An 18,516-nucleotide genomic window follows, 5' to 3' on the forward strand; every position below is an offset into this window, starting at 1 on the left:
ATTTTAGACTGTTGTATTGTAAACACTTTGGTGTCCTTCATACCTGTAACTTACTTACTTATTTCAACTAAGTATTTAAAGTCAGTATATACAAAAGTATTTCACATTTTTCACAGATGTTCTCTATTTTCCCTTTTATTTTAAGAATTAAGAAAAACCAGCGATGTCAACTATTGCTTATCCATAAAATCAAAATTACAGAGGGAGAATGGAGAGGTATGTATTTCTTGTATGTATATTTTAACAAAAGATATTTTAAGAAACAACTGAAAATAATATGTAATAGAATAAAATTCCTGTCAAATGCACCCTTACAACACATTTTGGAAGAAATGTCTTAGCTTACTTAGGCCACTACTGTGGCCTACAGCAATCCCACTGGAGTCTCTGGACCTTCTCCTGGCAATGTTCACCGTAAGTAATATCTGGAGTGTGAAGGCTTTTCAGTCATGCTTGTATTTGTGCTGTACCTCTGGCATGGGCCCCTAACTAGTCTCACTGAGATGATATTAAGAAAGAAATGGCACTAAAAGATGAGATCTTCAGGGGCTGACAGTGTTAGGGCCTCAAAGAAAGTACCACATAGGCTCCCACCATGAGTGGTGCAAGAGATTGAGCACTGTATCAAAAATTCAAGTGCTTAACTTCAAGACTTTCTCTGACAAGGTTGATTTCTGGATTTGGAATATTTGTTTTATGACTAATGACCTTTTAGGCTCTGATCTGTATTTTATTCTGGAAAAGGGGGGTTAAGTATGATCAGATATGATAATGGATATGGTTGGTTGTTTTCATTAGGTGAAACCCTATTCGATTTTAAAAACTGCACTTGGAAGTATTTTGATTCTACTGCCACATAATTTTATGCAATGCTCTGTAAACATTGAAAGTTCAAATGCAGTATTTACCCTTTTGATGCAGAAGTTACCGTTTGGATTAAAACCTTAAGATATAGTTAGTTTCCATGGGACAGACTTTTGAGTTTTTCCTTTTTTTTTTTTTTTTTAATTGAACAAGGTACTTAAGTATAAAAACACTGAAAAAACCTTTAAATAAGTCTCTAACACTGTTGGCTAGACAAAAGTTTTAATTCGGATAGGATGGGTTTTACACTATTCTCATGTGAGAGTTTTGTTTCTCTTTAGTTGGCATTGATTTTTTTGTTCACTTGGGTTCTGTTTTAACACAAATTTCCCCTTTAGCTAGGGTTATTATTAAACAAAGATGATTGAAGTCACTTTATTTCTTTTTAGTAAAGTAGAAGCAGATATGATTTTTATGCCTCATCTTAAAAAATCGCTGTGAAATTGGCTGAAATACAATTTTTGTTCTATGTATACATGTAGTAACTACAGAAGGAATTTAGAGGTAAAGGTAAGGAGGTGGGATTGTATTGTCTGACCATGGAAATTGGTGATGAGTATATTTGACATTTATAAATGTAGGGCATTTAGGGGTACCTTCTCTTCTTTGATTCACACATCTGATTTGTATTCCACTGTGACAGTTCTGTGTATCATGGAATCAGTGAATGGTTTGGGTTGGAAGGGACTTTAAAGATTGTCTAACTCCAACACAGGAATGTGTAGGACATAAACAGAAAATGTGCAAAAAGTACATGGTGTTTGGATTGAAGTAAATAGTTAATATTTTATCAGGTATTCTTTATGGGATCCTTGTCAGAATAGAGCCTAGAAATAACTAATGTATTGTGAGAAACAAGGATTAATATTTTGAATTAATTACATAATTATAACTAAAGGCTTCATTGGTAACAAGTAGAATATAACACTGCAGTTCATGCAGAATTGAAGTCTGTACCATGAGTGGTTCTATTTACTTGAGTGCAATTATTCACAGAGCAGCCTATTTAGAGCAGGTTTTACTTGGGTAAGCATATTACTTTCTAATCTTTAATTTTCAAAGTCTTAGGACAGAGGTAGTCAGAAAATTAAGTTTTAAGTTCCCTGGCAACAGGCTGGTACTTTTGTTATAATAATTAAACAGAGGTTTGTCAGAGTTTTTCACAGAAGGGGACTTAAAAGATCCCATTCTTAGGCTTGAATTATTTCCTTAAACTATTAGAATTGATCTACCAGAATCAAGTTAATTAAAACTTTATTAGGTCACTGAAATGCTTAATGGATTAAATACAGAACCTCTGTCTTGGTGGGTGAAGTACGCTTTGTTTAGCGTACACAGAGTGAAGTAATCCTGAATATTCTAGTCCAGTTCCTAAAATACCACGCTGTCTGTATCCTCTGACCAAGTATTTTTCTCCGACATACATTCGGGGTTGTTTTTTCGTGCCCCAATAGTGTGTGTGAGCTTTGTCTGCTCTTTCACTATTCTTAAAATGGGCCCATAGTACTCCTCACGAAAAATAATACTAAAATGTCATCTCTTATTAAGTGTGAATAGAGCTTATTTGCAAAAAATAGTCTTCCTGTGCTCAGAACTATAAATGCAAGACAGAGATACTGCTTTTATCATTGTTAATTTTCATTTGTAATTAAGGAGTCACAGCACAACAGCACACTTGAAGAAGATTCTGAAGGGGATAATGATTCTGAAGAATTTTATTATGGAGGACAGGTAATGAAGGATATTTTGCAAATGTTTCAAATTTATATCTGAAAGCCTCTGTGGTTCATTCTATTATAATTTTTTTTATAATTAATTTATTATGTTTATTCAATGTGTGAATGTAATATGTCTATATATATAGTATTTTATAGTAAAAGTATTGAGTATGTTATACTGTATAATAATGTCAAACTTAAAATAAGGAGAGCTCCTTTGCATTTGTAAAACTACAAGAACAGAAAATCCAGCTGTTCTTCAGGATGTTTGAAAATAGAAGCCAGTTGCTTTTTTCCAGGAAATAGACATTTACTCTTTACAGCATATCCCATTATTGATACAAATGGGAAGTCAGGCTAGATCCAAATTTGTTTCCTGCTGGAGGGTTGCCATTTTGTAAAGTCAAGAGCACTGCAATTTAAAGGTAAAAAATGGTTATTACAAAATAACTTTAATCTAGGCAACGATCCATTCTTTCTCTTAGGTCTACACTTAAATTCACCTTGAAAAATGCTACATATTTTTAGATAAATGTGCAGCTCTGTTTTCCTTCTTGCTCCCTTAGCAGAATTAGTTATTATTACACCCTGTGATGTACATGGGAAATAAAATATCTTTATATCTTTTCCTTTTGCAACGTCAATAGAACGCTTCATGCTGCTAGCCTCCTTTATTCAGATTTTTCTAATCTTTTTAGTCTAAAGTTTGCCCCAAAGGAATCATTCCTCACTTATGTTTTTAGAACTGTTTGTTTTGATGAACATTGTAGCGAATTACAGCTGGCATTTATGAAAGTTGTTGCTGCCTCCGCCTGGAGGCTGAAGCCATCCACGCCCTGGGAGTGCAGAGTGAGGCTGCAGGAGTGTGTTGGCAGTGCCGGCCGGTTGGGTTGGAGCAGGGTGTGCAGCATGCTGATGAGCAGGGCATAGCTGAGCCTCTCCTCCAGTAGCATGGTGGGGCTTGAACACAAAATACGAGTTAAAGTGCATTATATTTACAGTAAAGTATAGAAAGCCCACCTCTAAAAAGCTACAGAAAGTGATACTGGAACTGGAACTGAAATAATGTATTTTCGGTATGAGAAAATGACTGACATGGGTACAGACTCATGTTCACTTGAGAAATGACTGCAGGAGTTGCCTCCCTTCCTCTGCCTATTAGTACAGCCCCACAGAGTGCTGGAAAGGGCTGTGTACACACACTTCAGTACAAAGACCAGTATCTTATTTTAATCTGCCTGAGAGGAAAAATCTTCTGAGTTTTGCCCTGTGGTGATGAATTGTGTGTACTGGTGTCATTTTTCAACTCTACTGAGAGAGCAATAACCTCAAGGTGAAGGAGAAGCCAGCAAGCAGCTGGGAGCGCTTGCTTCTAGAACCAGTGAAACTACATTTGGTAAAGGATGCCTGCCAGTGCCCAAATGGATGAATAAATATTAACACTGCCTATGAGATATGAACAGAGAGAGCAGTAAATCATTTTGCAAGGTGTAAAAGAGTTGTGTAATAGCAACTACTGGTCAGAATTCGGTTGCCTTATATTTGAAGTTGGAACTGCATTACATTGTCGTTCTTTGAGCTAGTATATTTAATTGAAGGAATGATAACAGGAGAAAAAAACACAGTAAAATTGTAGTTAAATCAGTAATAAAAAAAGATATTAGATGATTGTGAATGTCTTTAGAATAGAATACTCCAAAAGCGATATAAGGAGAAGAAACAAACAACAACTACAACAATAAAAGACATCATCAAAAATGTATTTATCAGGAGAAAAAAAATAAAATGTCATGGTCAAAAAGATGAAATTTTAAGGAAAATCTATAGATTGAAGTGGTTAAGGACTTAGGAATTAAGTAGGAAACCAGGTAGTGAGCTAAGTTCCTGGAGAGATAAAAGAACAGTCCTTTTTCAAAGAAGGTGATTGTAAGAGTTATTAAGTGGGCACCACATGTATTGGGATTCAATAATATGGAAATAGACAGTAGTCTATATGGAAAGTAGTTGACAGTATATGCAGGGAACAGGTAAGGTAAGCTGCTTTATTTGAGACAAGTGTTTGCTGTGCCCACAGAGAAGGGGGACAAAAATGCTGATATTAACAACTATGGGGAATGGCTACCAGTGTAACTCTGCGCAACGCAGTTGGAAAAGGTGGAGGTCAGGGTTTATACTAACATTTCTAAGTGGTTACAGCTGGGAAGAAAAGAAAGCAACTGATGATGAAACAAGGAGCATGGGAAATTGCATTTGATGGGCAGTGAAAACAAGATACGACCTTTTGGTCATAAATTAAAAGCTTGTATCTGCTTCCTAGGCACCTGCTTGTAATCCTCCCTAAGGATTTAATGGATAAATACTTTCAAGTAGCTAAGTGATTCAATAGCCTAAGTCCTATTGATTTTCAATGGGATTTAGGTCTGTAAATCACTTAATCTCCTTTAAAAATGCAACCTTTTGCGTTATATGGGACAAAATAATCTGAATTAAGTCTCAGATTAAATACCAGGACTTTCTAAACACAGACCCTTCAGACACAGCAAAGCTATCAGATTTTTAGTTTTTATTTTCACTTTCTGGGCATCTCTTTGTTAATTCTTACTTTGAATCTCTACCTTCTACATTTGCAATAGAGAATAGCAGTTTGAAATAGTAATACTACCGCTTTTGGTGCTTTCTCCCTCTCTTGTGCTTCAGTTACAGAACATACTTGCAAATTTAGATACACAAAACTCTGGCAATCTCCCCTATGTACATCAGCATGTCTGTGGCACTAATTTAGGGGTGGAAAATACCATACCCGTGGTCTTACAGTTTGCCAGAACACCACTTTGGTTCTTTCTGGAGGTCAATACCTCTTACCACCAGAAAATAGATGGGAGAAGGCAGTATGCTGAGCAATTTGGTGTTCTGCATAGTGTTCCATTTGGATTTTATTATTACTTACATGTTAGAGTGGTTAAAAAAAAGGTGCTTTGGGAGCAACAAAGTGATGGCTGGACCACGGTTCTGATCTGTGAAAACATTGCTGTGCTCTCTTTGGAAGTAGAACAGCAATTGCTTATGCATATTTAAACAATTAATTTTTGAGTAATGATATACACATATATATATTTACATATACAAAGGTTTGTTTTCTCCTACCTGAAGTAAAAGAAAAATAAATTAGTAAAGGTTTTGTTCCTATGCTTGTCTAGGTGGGAAATTTTTCTGAAGTGCCTATCCATACAGAGCGGGGATAGCTGGCTTATACCTTTCTGGTTGGGAATATCATCAATAGCTCAAAGTATGTTCACGTGCTATGCTGATGAACTGCCTTACGTTTGATGAAGTCTAGGTCTAATCAAATTATTTGCTAATTTTCATAAGTAAAAAGTGATCAGGTGATTATTATTGTGATTCAATTGAAATATATTTAATTAGAAACATAATGAAAAGTACAGCTCCAGATATCAGAACTGAAGTGCTACAGCACTGAGGTCAAGCAGATTTGGATGTACGAACTGAAGAAACATTACTGCGGTTACATAGACCTCTGGAATAGCAGGAATTCTCAGCAGGAATTAATGTGTAAGGATATATTCATGTGTCTAAAGAGATAAATTCCACTCTTGTGCTTTGCTGTCTGAATTTGTCAAAGGTACAAGCCAAGTCTTATTCTCGTTTCTGAATGTGTCCAAATTACGAGATCATTGACTTTAGTGGAATTACTGTTTTTCTAATTGGTGTAAAGAAGTAGAGTCAGGGTCATACAATCACAAGCATATTGCTTAATGAGAAAGTAGTAATTGACTTTTAATAGATTGTTACAAGCCTAATAAGGTATTTTTGTCCTTACAGAAGATAAGAGGATATTTAATTATTTTGACTTCATACAATCCAACTAGACAAGCATGCAAGTTTTTTCTTTGTAGTATAAACACTAAACATAACCATAACCACTCTTCATGTAGATTTCATGAAAAAAAATGTGATGACATCTCAGTACATGTTTCTTTAGACCTTATCTGGTAAAAAAATGCTTAAAATGGGAACGTGTCTTTAATTATTTTTCTTTTTTAATCTGATGTCATTGCACTGGTGCTTTAAAATGTAGCAAATGTAACTTAGATGCTGAGAGACTTAGTGCATGGAATAGTGTCATGCTTCTCTTCTTGAGCCCACGCCATTCTGTGTCCAAAATATATGAGAGTGTGACAACAAGCAAGAGGGAGCAAATCTTTGTGCTGTGGTAGTTAGACTGGAATGGTGTAACAGGAGATATCTGATTCTCCTCCTACTTACCAGGTTAAAAATGCAAGAGTGTCAAGAGGCCCAGAACAGCCCCCAGGACAAGATAGGATAGAGGAATGAGTTCTTTGCATCTTTTCTTCCACAAACAGGAGTTGGGCCATCTGGAGTTCTGATGCAGAGGTGCCTGCTTTGCAAATCTCATTGCTTAGAAGAGCTAGACCACCTCAGTGCTTCAGCTTATCAACACAATGTCCTTTCTGAGCATGGCATTAAGAAATCTTTATGCAGCACATTTTGCAAGGAGAGCTTTCAAGATCCTAGATCAGATGCCAGTAATGAAATAAATAAGAACTCCTAGAATTTTGCTGTTGTTTTGGTAGGTTAGCTATGATGGAGAACTTCACAAGCACCCACAGTTGGAAGCTGATTTGACAGCAGTGAGAGAGATCTATGGACCTAATGCAGTATCTCTCAGGTATGTCATCTACCCTTCTGTATTGTGGAACCTGTCACATTTTGGAGGCTGTTCTGTGTACTTTCCCTCACTGCCAAAACACAAGTCTTCTCTGAGCTCTGCATATTGTGACAAAAGGAAGGGGCACTCTTAGCTAGCAATAATGCAGTATTTGGCTTCATTTTTGTGGCAGAGTATTCAAACAACTTGCTTGGAACAGGCCCTGGAAGCTTGTTCTAAAATATTGTTCTTTGCACTTCGATAGGCATTTGATCAAACTGTTGTATGTTGTTGAAAATTACTATTCATCATTACTCTAAACCCTTGTTAAACTTTTTATTTGTTGTATTCTGTCTTCTGCCCTGGGGTTTAAACAAGAGGTACGATAAGAGATCTAGTAGATGTTGTCCCTAGGGAAAGATTGAAGGAGTTGGTTTCGTCTAGTCTGGGGAGAAAAAAAAAAAAAAAAGCAGAGGATTTAGTAACAGTTGCTCTTCTTCAAGAAAAACCTTCAAAAAACAGTGATCAAACGTTCTCCGTTGTCACTGTGAGAGGATACGTTAAGAATGTAGTCTGTCAGAAGCAAACAATAATTTGGTTAGATTTTAGGAAAGCTTTCTAATTGTAATGAGGTGGGAAACTGAAGAATCTTACACAAGGAAATGGTGGAACCTTGGTCAGGGGTGAATTGCAAAGAGAAATTACACAAAAATTCTGTAGGGCATATATGAGTGTACATGATTCTGCAGCAGCATATAGCTGGATGGTATGTTTTATTCACTTCAAGTCTTTTATAACTTCATTTTCCATCTATGTAATTATTAATAATTTAATTAAAATAACAGGGAAGATGTAACAGACCGGTTAGAAACATTACAATTAAAATAACAAAATTGTTATATAAACAAAGTAATAAAATACAGAGTTTATAACCTTAAGCATACATATATTGCAAGTAACAATTCCCATTATTCTAAACAATAATCTTTGTTATTTTAGAGCGTGAGAGTGTGTGTACAACTGTGGTGTAAGATGCCTTTTGAAATTAAGTGGAAATTCATTACATTTTTAGGACCTGGAGAATTAAAATCCAAATGGTTGTGTATGGGTTTAGGAAATAAATTAGATAATGTTTAGTTGCCAAACTGTTAGCTATGAAATTGAGAATACCCTTTGAAAGTATGCTTCCTAAAGCTCCTAAAATTGAGTAATGGTAAATAACCTTTCAAAACCTTAATGCATCTAATATGTTGAATCAACTGTTTCGCTGGATGCATTGTGATCTCCTCAGGCTCGCTGTATTAGAAATTGGCATTTGTGGTTGCTTTTGGTGTGTGGAAAGCTTCCATGCTTCTTGTACTCTGCAGTTGAAAATACACATTAATTCTTGGAAATGATAAACACAGCATTAAGCATTCAGTTTCATCCCTCTCCAACAGCTACACTTCTCTGACTGCAACAGGCCTGTCTGACAGTGACACCCACTAAAACGCATTTCTTAGAGAGTTAACCCTATTATTCAGTAGTCTCCTACTGTCAGAGCGAACTTTACATATATACAGAAGGGGAATTCCTATACCTGCGTGCTTTTCACCACAGCCCTTTGAAAGGTGGCCACCAACCTATAAGAAAGGCATCTGGACGAACTGATCCAAACTCTCCAGTATCTACTTACATTACTTAAGCATTGATAGACAGAGGATCTCTGGAGCTTCAAAATCAAAACGTGTTCCTGGAGACATTGTGGGCAGCAGATCATAAGCTTCAGGCACTAGAAGAAAACAGGATTTCTTCCTTGCTTTTAGCTTGGGGAAGTAAACCATCATGTCTCTAAAATCCGTTTTCCATGATGGTAATGGAGTGCAGGCAAAGGTATTTCAGTGAATATGGAAATTCCACAGTTGTAACTTATTTTTATCTTCTCCTTTCTTCTACTAGCATTTCTGTGTTTAGTTGGTTCAACTCCATTCCTGTTTAATTCATAAAATTAAACTTTATTCCAACCTTTTGAATCTGTCATGTGAGTAACACCAGCCTGTGTTCATAAGTACTAATGATGAGTTTAAAGCAATCTGTTCTTTGGATCTTCAGGAAAATTAACAACAACAACAACAAAATCTGAGATAGCTATCTCCTAACAAAAATACTTTTGTATTTCAAGGTTACCTTATCAACTTCATTTATGCACAATTGCTACTGTGCACTCTTAGTAGCGTGCACTCTTTTTAATAGAAGAGCAAGGAATTCATTGTGAGAAGTGTGTAACTGCAGTGTAAAGCCAAAATCCAGGGACTAGGAGTGTATCAACTAATCTGTGAAAAACTGGAAGTTATTTCACTTTTATAGAATTATGAAGTCAAGTAATTAAAATAAAAGTAACTTTTGTTTAGGTATAAGAATGAATATTTTCTAGCCTTACTTTTCAGAAGTCTTCACATACCTTGGTGGAGGGCAATGAGAGTGGGTCAGAAAATAAGAGGGAAAAGAGTCACATTTTGAGATTTCATATGGCAATGAAACACCTATGAGCATAAAGTAAATCTGCACCTTAGAGATTCCAGGAATACTACAGGTGACAGATAAAGTAAGGTAGCTATTGCCTTGAGCACGTTACAGGGCAATCGGCATGTTTTGACAAATAAATACCCTGAATGTAAGAAGCAAGCCCACAGGTATAATGTGCCATGGTCAGGGCTTTGTTGTTTTTGTCTTCAATTATTTATCTCAAGCCTCTACTTAGGTTACTGGCTGTCAACCTAAAAATCAACTAGGATTTTCTTTTGTCATATATAACAACAGTATGTGACCATTATTGTTTCCTTGATCTGTTTGTGCAGTACATCAAAGATACATGGCAGTGATGGAATTAGAATTTTGGGGAATTATTAAATAAAATAAAAATAAATAGCCTATTTAAGCGAGATAAGAAAGAAAGTTTCAGTGCAGCGGATGTTCACCCACTGGGAATATTGATCCAATCTATGTAAATGTATATTTTATAACCATTCTGATTTTACAGCCAAGATTATCCTATATAAAATCTTCCCTGTTGTAAGTACTCCTGGGCTGAAGAGTATTTTAAAGAGCTCTAATGTAATGTAATTCTTTCCTTTCAGGGAATATGGAGCCATTGATGATGTAGATATTGATCTGCATATTGATGTTAGCTTTCTTGATGTAAGTAATCTAATCACAAAATTACATAATGAACATTAATACCCATTTAATTCTGCTACACATCAGGCACTCTAGACAGCTACTGAGACTTTCGTTTTTCGGAGGCTGGATCTTCACAAGTGGCTGTGACGTTAATGATTGCTACCCAGTGGAAAGGTTTCCTTTTCATTTTACAATCATGTTGTTAAGATGTGTTCTAGGCTTTTATTTACTGCTTGTATATTTCCTTTCAAATGTGCTTTGTAAATGGTAAATGTTTTAACTGATGTAAATGAAATACATTTATTTTTTTGCTATCCTAGACATTAGTTAGGTGAAAGCACTTCATAGAGTCCTGGAGAGAAGACGACCTTGCCTAGAGATCTCCTGTGTGCTTCTCAACATCTGTAACTGATTAGGGAGAGGCTTGAGTGGCAAAGGAGACTCAGGGCAGGGGTGCTGTCGACTGACAGCATGGCTTGTGTAACTGTTACGCTGTCATTAGCTCCATACTTCCTCACCTCATCTGTGCAGTAACTTCCTGTCCTCTAGATGTAGAATGAAAAGTAGTGCTTTTAGGGGTATCATTAGCTCCTGTACAAATATATCATATTCTCAGGTCAGTACAGCACAGAAGATAGTTTTTCTTGGGCTCTTTGAAAATTAAGAGAACTTGATTATACCTTGAATAATTTTAACCAGTCTTGAGAAGGAGCAAATGTTTCCCTTGCCTTACGTTATGGGTTCAGTGTCCTTTCCATCTTTATTTGCTCCTTTGCTTCTCAGCTTTGAAGCAGTATGTCTTGTTAGATGGAAATGTGTCTGCCTGCACTGTGGATGTAGTGTCATGTAGAAACCTGTGCTCAGTTTAAATGGGCATATTCAAGGACTGGAAACAGCCTAACACTCCTCTTAAGGGCATTAACAGGCAATAGTTTTTCTGAAGTCTCACGTTTAAAGTTGGATTAGATATCCCATGATGGGTAAGTGGATGGGTAGTGTTTATACCAACCGCTAATATAGACTGACAAAATGCAATGATTCTTCATGATATCTAATGGTATCTGTTGTTTTCTTTTTATCTTGAACTAGGAAGAGATTGCTGTGGCTTGGGATGTAATTCGCACAGAGCCCATAGTAGTGCGATTGCACTGTTCGCTTACACAGTACTTAAATGGCCCAGGTTAGTCACCTGTGTATTCTTCATATGCCTTATTTGTTGTCTCAATCTCAGCCATATCCTAAGTGACAGATACTCATTTACTGCTAAATCTTTGACCTCGCATGTACTTAAATCTATTGCTGAGAGCAGTCTTGCTGGTGTGAAATTATTATATGTATTTGCAAGACTAGGCCCTAATAATGGCATGAGTATCTAGTTTAAACTCCTGGAAGCTGAGTTTAGGAATTCGTTTTCTTGATATCCTTTGAAATGCAGCTGTTTCTACTAGGAACCTGCGGGTTTATGAATAAATGTCTACTAACATGATTTCCTGACTTTGGAAATCAGGGATCATCTTCACAGATGCAGATATTACTGATTAGGTGTACATGCACAAATCTATGGAGCACATTAATATACCCTTTTTCATGTACCTTTTGAAGAACCAGACCATGATAATTATGCTGTCAGCTTCTGATTTTTATATGAACATATGAACTCTTGGGGATCTTCAAATTTGAATGAGATTTTTGAATGTTGTGCTGACATCCTATTCTCTGGTTGTTCAGTAAAGCTTCCTTATGACAGTAAAAATATCCCAACTCATGAAGAATCAGCTGAGACAGAAGAGTTGGAAACATTCGTATGCAACAGTCAACTTCAGATTTATTTTTACAGAGGAAAGTCAAGAAGTGTGTAACTTGGATCATAACTTGCCTGGATTTGGAGACTTCCAGTGCAAGCTGTCAGTTCAGGCTTGTATCCGTAGGAGAATTCTGCCTCTGGGAATTGAATAGATATTTCCAATCATAATATGTTTAGCAAAATCTGTCCCAATGAGCTATTTTTATAGGATATGTTGTCTGCTGATGCTAACTATCAGTTATATTCTGTTCATTCCAATGAGCATTTCATTACAACCCCTTACTTTTTGCTTTACTTTGGCCCTTTTGCCTGTATTTTATCGCTTTGATCTTTTCTGTAAATATGCAGATCTTAAAATATGTATTTGGCATAGCAAGTAGCAGTGTTAGTATTCAGAATATTTCTATCAAAATGTAATTTTAAAAAGTGCAGCAAATAAGAGAGATTGAAGCGTGAAGAGCATCATGCAACAAGAAATGATCTAGTGAAATGAGAAGTAACAAGAAGTTATCTTCTGCACTTCTGACAAGGTTAAAACAGGAAGTTTAGTTCTCAGTCCTGCAGCTGACTGATTATGGTGGCACTTGTGTACTGAGGGGCGAGATCAGGGCCAGAGGCAAATGCTTCTCTGTTATGGCTGCTGTTTCAGCCATGCCTCTTTATTTACCAGAAAAAGCACAATGAAATCCACCATCTTTTGTGTTAATAAGGCTCTTTCTCTGAATACTCCTTTTGCTCCTTGGATATGTTGTTTTGAGATTACCAAGTCATAACTCTATGACACGTATATTTCTCTTTTAATACTTTCTGTTGTCTGATAAAAGAAACAGAAGTTTATTGTGTTCAGTATACTCCAAAGCACAAAGGGGGATATTTTTACCACCTCGCAGCTGTTTACTATCCTGATTTTACATAGTCATTCTTCTAGTTAATTACTTTTTTCATTGTTCTACCTGAGAGCAGTTTCTCCCCCGGGCCCTAGAAACCTATCTTAGGTTAGGATTAATCAGCCTTTGAGGGTACTGGGCTGTCTCCTCTGATTGTAGAGTTTAGACAAGAATTACAGTCTAGACATCAGATTTTAAGAGTGGTGAAACTAAGTGTGGTAATTCTCACTAAAGATAGTCCACACCCCACCAAGCATCCCAAATTTGAAAATCTAAAGACATTGCTACCCCTAATCAAGTCATTTCTTCCTTTTGAAAAAATCATCAATTTAACTTTAAAAGATGAGGCTATGTTTGAGTAAGAATATTGGGGCAAGCATCTACAGTGTTTTGAACTAAGTGAAATTGGATGGCAAGGTTAGATACACTGCATTTTATTTTTAAAATTAATTTATTAAGGGAAATTAAAAGATAAACTGGCATTCTGGATAAGAGTGATCAGAATAATACAGATTTAAAAATACTGATTTTCTAAGAAGGAACCCCAGATTTTTTGTTTTCATTCATTTTTTATTTTACTATGGTCATTAGTTCCTTATGTAATACAAAGTATATAGTCTCATTTGTGTTTGCAATATGTGTTGGCTGTTTTTCCACCTCAAGGACCTGAGGGTCTCTCAACAAGTGCTGGACTTCTGACACCTGCTTCTTCTATCCAGCAAATGTTATTAAAATATTTTAGTAATACCAGGAGCTAATTTCTAGCCTCCAACCCTTATGTTTTCAATTTTCTGACAGATGAATGTGGATATACCACTGGTAGGATGGGTCTTGAGTAAAATGCAGGGTCACTTGGCCACTGGAATGCATACATCAGGCACTTAAGTGATGAATATTAAGGATCCTCTATAAAAATGCCCATAGAAGGAAAACCCAGATACTAGTTAATTCAGTTCATTCCGCTTTCATTTTCCTCATAGTCATAGGAACTGTAACAGTGTGGAGAAATAATTGATCAGATAAGGGGGTTTTCTCCTCATTTAGATCCAAGATCATGTTAAGTTTCTAAGTTCTTATGAGGAACTTAAATTAGTTTACTTTTATTTAGGAAATTTTAATTCTTAGATACAATAGTCTTCTGAAAAATAAAAGAAATACTCAGGTGAACTACACCTTTATAAAATTCTGAAGATCAGATTAGGTGTGAAAACTCTCATTTTATTGCAGAAAACCTGATATGTTTGATCACAGAATTCACAGAATTGTAAGGGTTGGAAGGGACCTCGAGAGATCGTCAGGTCCAATATGATATACTAAAGAAAGTATATCAGATCTTTCAGGGAAAGGGCTTAATTTTGTTTTCAGTTACAAAGGGATAAAAACATTTTCAGTGACAGCAAGTTCACTTTGGACTACAGTAACTGCATCTAACAGTTCATTGAGATTGTCCCATGGCTATTAACAAAAGGTAACAAATAGTGCACTCTGACTTCTCAACTGAGAAGATATTCAATACATAAATTTATTTACAGATAAGGCATTTTAATCTGTGTATGTAAAGACTACTTACTTGGAAGAAAAATTAAGAGATTAGATGAGATTACCAGCCCAGATACATTTAATCTGTAGTTAGTAACAAAGCTCTCTAGTAACAAAGATACATTTACATAATTAACATTAGTGGGAAGACATACGTTCTAGGGAATCCAATTTTTAAATAGTTGTTTGTTAAGATGACAAATGATATTGGTTGATACTCTAAAAATGTCCCTTCATTTCTTCATAGACTCAGGTGACATGACTGCTTTCACCATTGCTTCAATGCCATTACTTATACTAAAGGTCCGAATAGAACAGGGTCCTTAAATATAACTTGGATGGTTATGAGTTCTTGATTATTCATTTAAACTCAACAATATCTCCATTTTCCATAGTGCCAACTGTGGATGTATTTCAGATCTCTACTAAGGAAAGATTTGGGCTGGGACATCAGCTGAAAAAGTAAGTCTGGAAAAGTGTAAACCCCTCTTTTTAAGTAAACATTATGTATTTTTTAGTTCCTGGCCCATGTCACAGGTTGTCAGATTGGTTGGATGAAAGTGTTTTGGTTTTATTCAAGTAAAAGTACCATTTTTTCCTCTTTAGGTTAAGTTTTCACAGTTGTTGCAGAGAACCTGGTTTGTGCTGCCTGCCACGGTTTTCTGTCACTTTACTGTCATTTAGAAAATAAGCTACAAAAGTTTGAAAAGACAGTAGCTAAGTGTTTGATTTAATGTTTCTGCTTAGATTATGAGCTCTCTGTAGCAGGAATCTTTCTGAGCATCACGAATACCATAAGGAGGCAATACTTTCATGGTGGCCTCTAAGGTTTACCAAAGTAATCAGGCCACCCAGTTTTGAGGACAAGAAGAAAGAATAGTAGGAAAAAAGCAGCAGTTTCATGTGTTCCTGATACAATTCAATTTAATAGAATTTCGCTGAGTAATCTTTTCTTATGTGCTTGTGTATGTGTAATGAAATGACAGGAATATAGGCTTTAATATTTGATCCGTGAAACAGTAAGACTCCCTTAAGAAAAAAAAAAAAAATTTTGCTGTTTGGTGTTTAAAGAAATGTAGTGCAGCATTTTCATAATCTTGCAAATGAAACAGTTATTAAAATCTCTCTGATACGTGACTTTGAAGAAAAAAATCAAAAAGCTCCCCACACATGAAAATTCTTTTAAAACATTTTAGTATGAACACTGTCTCTGATTTGTGCACTGGGTAATTATCAAAGGCTCCCATAGGACATTTTCAAGTAAATTAATCACAGATGAGCAGAAATCAGAATACTCGTGAATCCCATGGCCTGTTGTGGCTGTGAGCACCAGGTTATTCATATTTGAAGATTCACTAAATTTTCAATAATGTCCATACTGACTTCTACTTTGTCTTTAGCTTAGTGCTCATAGACCCTGAATGCTAGACTAGAATCACAGAATAATGTAGCTTGGAAGGGACTGCTGGGGGTCATCTAGTACAACCTCACAGCCCAAGTTACACTAAATTAAAAGTTAAATTAGTTCACTAAGGACCTCAGGCAGTTGAGGTGTGAAAATCTGCAGCCTTTCTTGGTAATCTGTTGTACTTAACCACTCTTCCTGTGGATGTGTTTTCTTTATAGCCTTTGTGTTTCTTAGCTTCCGTTAGTGCAACTTGTGGTCACTGCCTTTTGCTGTGCACATCAGGGAAGTGTCTGGCTCTAGCTTCATTGTAAGCCCCTCTGAGTAGTGTAATACTTGACATGCCTAGATTTATGCCTTTGGAGAATGTGCCCCTACTTGAGCAGTGCGGATGTTGTATCTTGTCTCTGCAGTCACTGGGAGAGAGATACCTAAAGCTGAATGGGATGTCTCTGAATCAGTTTGTCTTTAGATTTCCATGAGAGGCATGTGTCCATTAAGTCTTGTGGTGGTATTTTATGCAGACTTTATTCTCAATAGGAGTTCCATGTGAATTAGTCTTATCTGGGGGCGGGGGGGAAACAAGGATTGTTAAAGAACCGAAGTGCCTAGTCGTTGGTCCACATATATGATAGAGAAACTCTGCCTCTAGGGTGAGGATGTTGCATTATCTAGCCTACATGGTTCACAGGTAAACCCTAATATTTAACTGCATATGACTTGGCTATGATAAGGAAATCTTTTTTCTCTTTCCCAATTTGCAGAATCATGCAAACATTTGTAACACAACAGTGGAAGAACAGCAAAGAGAAATCTAATTGTACGCACAATAAGAAGGTGTCTGACAAAAAGGTGAAATCTCCTCTGCACATCTTTTCTACGTTGCGCAGGTAATAGCAAGGAAAACGAGCTGTTACTGTCGTACCCTGTTCAAAATCCACAGCATACTTCTAAAGGTGAAATGTTGACTTTTCTCCACAGAGGAGTGCTCTGTTTCTATCTTACCTCATGTGTTTCCAGTCATTTCCTTGCATGACTTCAAAGGCAAACTGGGTACTACTGCAGTTTCTAAGACTATTTGAAGGCAGAATATTTCAATGCCCTGCCCTCTGAAACAGCCATGATTCATCTATAACTGGAAATAATTAATTTTATATTACTTAACTTGGTTATATTTATATATTTACTAGCTTTGTACCATTTGACTGCTACTTTGAAGAGTAAGAACATATATATGTAATTTTGTGGTTGTCCAGCTGTTCTTTCCACAACTGTGTGTATTATTTTTTTTTTCATCTAGAACGGTCTTTAATGAAAGACTGATTTTAAGAGCTGTTGAGCACCCACTCCTCTCCACTGTTTGAGTAAATGAGTGTTCACCATTTCTGAAATGTAGGCACAGAATTTCAAAAAACAAAGGCATTAAAAACATATGAAAATAGTTTGTGAATAGTTCAGTGGAATTCATTATGTTACCCATACTCTTAAGGGCTTGTAAAACGAGGCTATGATTTTACCCCTTTCAGGAATATGACTATTTACTCTAGCATGTTTGCCTGCTTACAAAGGGTTGACAAATCACCCCTTCTGTGAGTTTGTATTGAGTGCTTCTTTGAACATTTCTTCTTCTTGACGAATTTTGCAATTCTAATTTCCACGTATTTAGAAAAATAGAGAGGGTTAGTACAGAAATCACTCATATTTGATGAAGGGAGGAATGTCAAAGATGACTGAAGATCTGTCTTCTCAAATGTAGAAGAGGAAGATGGTGTTATAAGTAGAGTAGGCTTACTCATTGCCTACCATGCCACACAATTGCCCAGTGCTTGCTGAAACGTGGGGTTTGGTTTTATTCAGAAAGGGCAGACAAAAGACAGCCCAATCCTTTTCCTGTTGATTTGCTCGCTGGTACTACAGTTCCAGAGATCACTTAGTCCAAATGTGGGAGCTTCTCTCCCTCCATAGAGCGCCATTCGTACTTTCTGTCTGCCTGAGGGTGGTAATGAGCTAACTGCAACTGTGAGTCAGCCTCCATATGCATTTTCTACTGTCATCACTTGGTAGCAGGGTGGGGAAAGCTGCCAGCCTCTTCCCTTGGGGTTTCATGTCTTTTTTTGTTTGATCAATGACAAAAAATACTACAAAGATTGGGGTTGCTTATAAACCATAGAAAAATGATTTGGCATACCTGACGCTGGTTCTTGCTTTGCAAGGACAGTTGAATGTGAACATTATAGAAATGTAAGAGATCAAGTGTGTATTGTTTTGTAAAAAAAAAAAAAAAATGTCTTTTTTTCTTTTATTTTTGTATTCAAAATATGAGCCCCATCATTCTCATTTCCAGTGTTAAAGCGCTAGAATGTGTTTAAAACAGGACAGAAGAGCATCAAGTGGTCTTCCACAAAGCATCCAGATTACTGTGAGGTTTTTAAAAAAGTTAATTTCAGAAGAAT

The 18,516-nt window shown here is 36.3% G+C and overlaps 1 protein-coding gene across 5 annotated transcripts in view; it reads left to right on the plus strand.

Moving 5' to 3' along the window:
* Window positions 1-18,516, plus strand: part of PARP8 (poly(ADP-ribose) polymerase family member 8) — a 125,914-nt gene that overhangs the window by 73,596 nt on the left and 33,802 nt on the right. For all 5 annotated transcript variants that reach the window (XM_080575168.1, XM_080575167.1, XM_080575165.1 and 2 more), the window contains 7 exons: window positions 146-216; window positions 2,518-2,595; window positions 7,196-7,290; window positions 10,386-10,446; window positions 11,518-11,608; window positions 15,054-15,120; window positions 16,828-16,953. In XM_080575168.1, the coding sequence (XP_080431294.1) occupies window positions 146-216; window positions 2,518-2,595; window positions 7,196-7,290; window positions 10,386-10,446; window positions 11,518-11,608; window positions 15,054-15,120; window positions 16,828-16,953 (589 nt within the window). The remainder of the gene's footprint in view (window positions 1-145; window positions 217-2,517; window positions 2,596-7,195; window positions 7,291-10,385; window positions 10,447-11,517; window positions 11,609-15,053; window positions 15,121-16,827; window positions 16,954-18,516) is intronic.

This window comes from Anser brachyrhynchus (assembly GCF_964034855.1).
Source record: "Anser brachyrhynchus genome assembly, chromosome: Z".
NCBI lineage: Eukaryota > Metazoa > Chordata > Aves > Anseriformes > Anatidae > Anser > Anser brachyrhynchus.